Source organism: Phaethon lepturus, unplaced genomic scaffold (assembly GCF_000687285.1).
Source record: "Phaethon lepturus isolate BGI_N335 unplaced genomic scaffold, ASM68728v1 scaffold26359, whole genome shotgun sequence".
Taxonomy (NCBI): domain Eukaryota; kingdom Metazoa; phylum Chordata; class Aves; order Phaethontiformes; family Phaethontidae; genus Phaethon; species Phaethon lepturus.
Window position 1 is genome coordinate 12689 of NW_010564470.1, and position 1411 is coordinate 14099.

At 64.5% G+C, this 1411-nt stretch overlaps 1 protein-coding gene across 1 annotated transcript in view; it reads right to left on the reverse strand.

The window, feature by feature from the left end:
* The window catches only part of SYNC (syncoilin, intermediate filament protein), a 3578-nt gene extending 3147 nt beyond the window's left edge, over window positions 1-431 (reverse strand). Inside the window, exon 1 of the mRNA XM_010294885.1 lies at window positions 9-431. Within this exon, the coding sequence (XP_010293187.1) occupies window positions 9-431 (423 nt within the window). The remainder of the gene's footprint in view (window positions 1-8) is intronic.
* Between the last annotated feature and the right edge of the window lie 980 nt (window positions 432-1411).

Sequence of the window (1411 nt, forward strand, 5' to 3'; positions counted from 1 at the left end):
GTCTCCTTCAACCGGGACAGTTCGCCGGAGAGCTGCCCAGCCTGGCTCTCCAGCTCGCCCCGGTAAGCAGCGTGCTGGGAGAGGTCATGCCGCTGGCTCTCCAGTTGGTACTGGCAAGCCACGCACTCCTTCGTCACCTTGAACAGCTTCTGCTTGATCTGCCGGATCTCATCCTTCAAGTTGTCCCTCTCCAGCTCCACCTTGGCCAGCAGCCGGCAGGCTGCCTGGATCTCCTCGTGGGCATGGCGGATCTCCTGCAGCGCCGGCTCCCGGAGCTGGGCGAGCTCCGCGATCAGGCTGTCTCTCTCTTTCTCCAGCTGCTCGACGGCTTCGATGCACTCTTGGAAGTAGTCCCCCAGCTCTTCGAGGCTGAGGCACTGATGCTCCGCGCCATCCGCGTCCAGGGGGCTGCCTGCACCCTCTGCATCCATATCCAGCGGGATCCCTGCCCCATCTGCGTCTGCATCGGCTGGGGGGGGGCGAGCTCCGCGATCAGGCTGTCTCTCTCTTTCTCCAGCTGCTCGACGGCTTCGATGCACTCTTGGAAGTAGTCCCCCAGCTCTTCGAGGCTGAGGCACTGATGCTCCGCGCCATCCGCGTCCAGGGGGCTGCCTGCACCCTCTGCATCCATATCCAGCGGGATCCCTGCCCCATCTGCGTCTGCATCGGCTGGGGGGCCGGTGGGATCCCTACTCCCTCTGCATCCACGTCCAGTGGGATCCCTGCTCCACCCACATCCAGTGGGATCTCTATTCCACCTGCATCCATGTCCAGCGGGATCCCTGCCCCACCTGCATCCACATCCAGCGGGATCCCTGCCACGTCCACGTCCAGCGGGATCCCAGCCCCAGCCGCATCCTCGTCCAGCTGGGGCCCTGGCATGTTTAGCTCCAAGGGAGCGTCCCTGTTGTCTGCCTGCAGCTCCTGGCAGGAGTCTGGGCTGCCCCCGTGCAGGGGTGTCACCCCCACGCCCACCACCGGCTCTAACGGGCTGCTTGAAAGGTCTGGGTGTGGAGCAATGCCTGCAGCCGCTCCCTGTGGGGCTGAGGATGCTCCGGCTTCATCCAGCTGCAGCTCTGGAGGGGGCTCGGGCTCTGCCATCAGGTCCCTGGAAAGGAGGGGAGACATGAACCAGAGCAATGAGTGTAACAGGTCTCAGCCCTTCCTCTCCGCCCTGCGAGATGCGGGTGCCCCGCAGTAGGCTGAGCTGGGGGTGCTCTCGCCGCAGCCCCGCTGCCGTGACTGTCCCCGTGTCACCCAGGGGCTGTGCAAACCGGGCAGGGCTGCCCCTGCACGCTCTGACGACAACTTTGACCCAAACTGTCGGCTTTGGCAGGGGCCGAAACAAGGGAAGAAAACCCTCGTAAAGTGACTGCCACGGAGAAAGAGCGAGGGATGCAAACCTGGACCC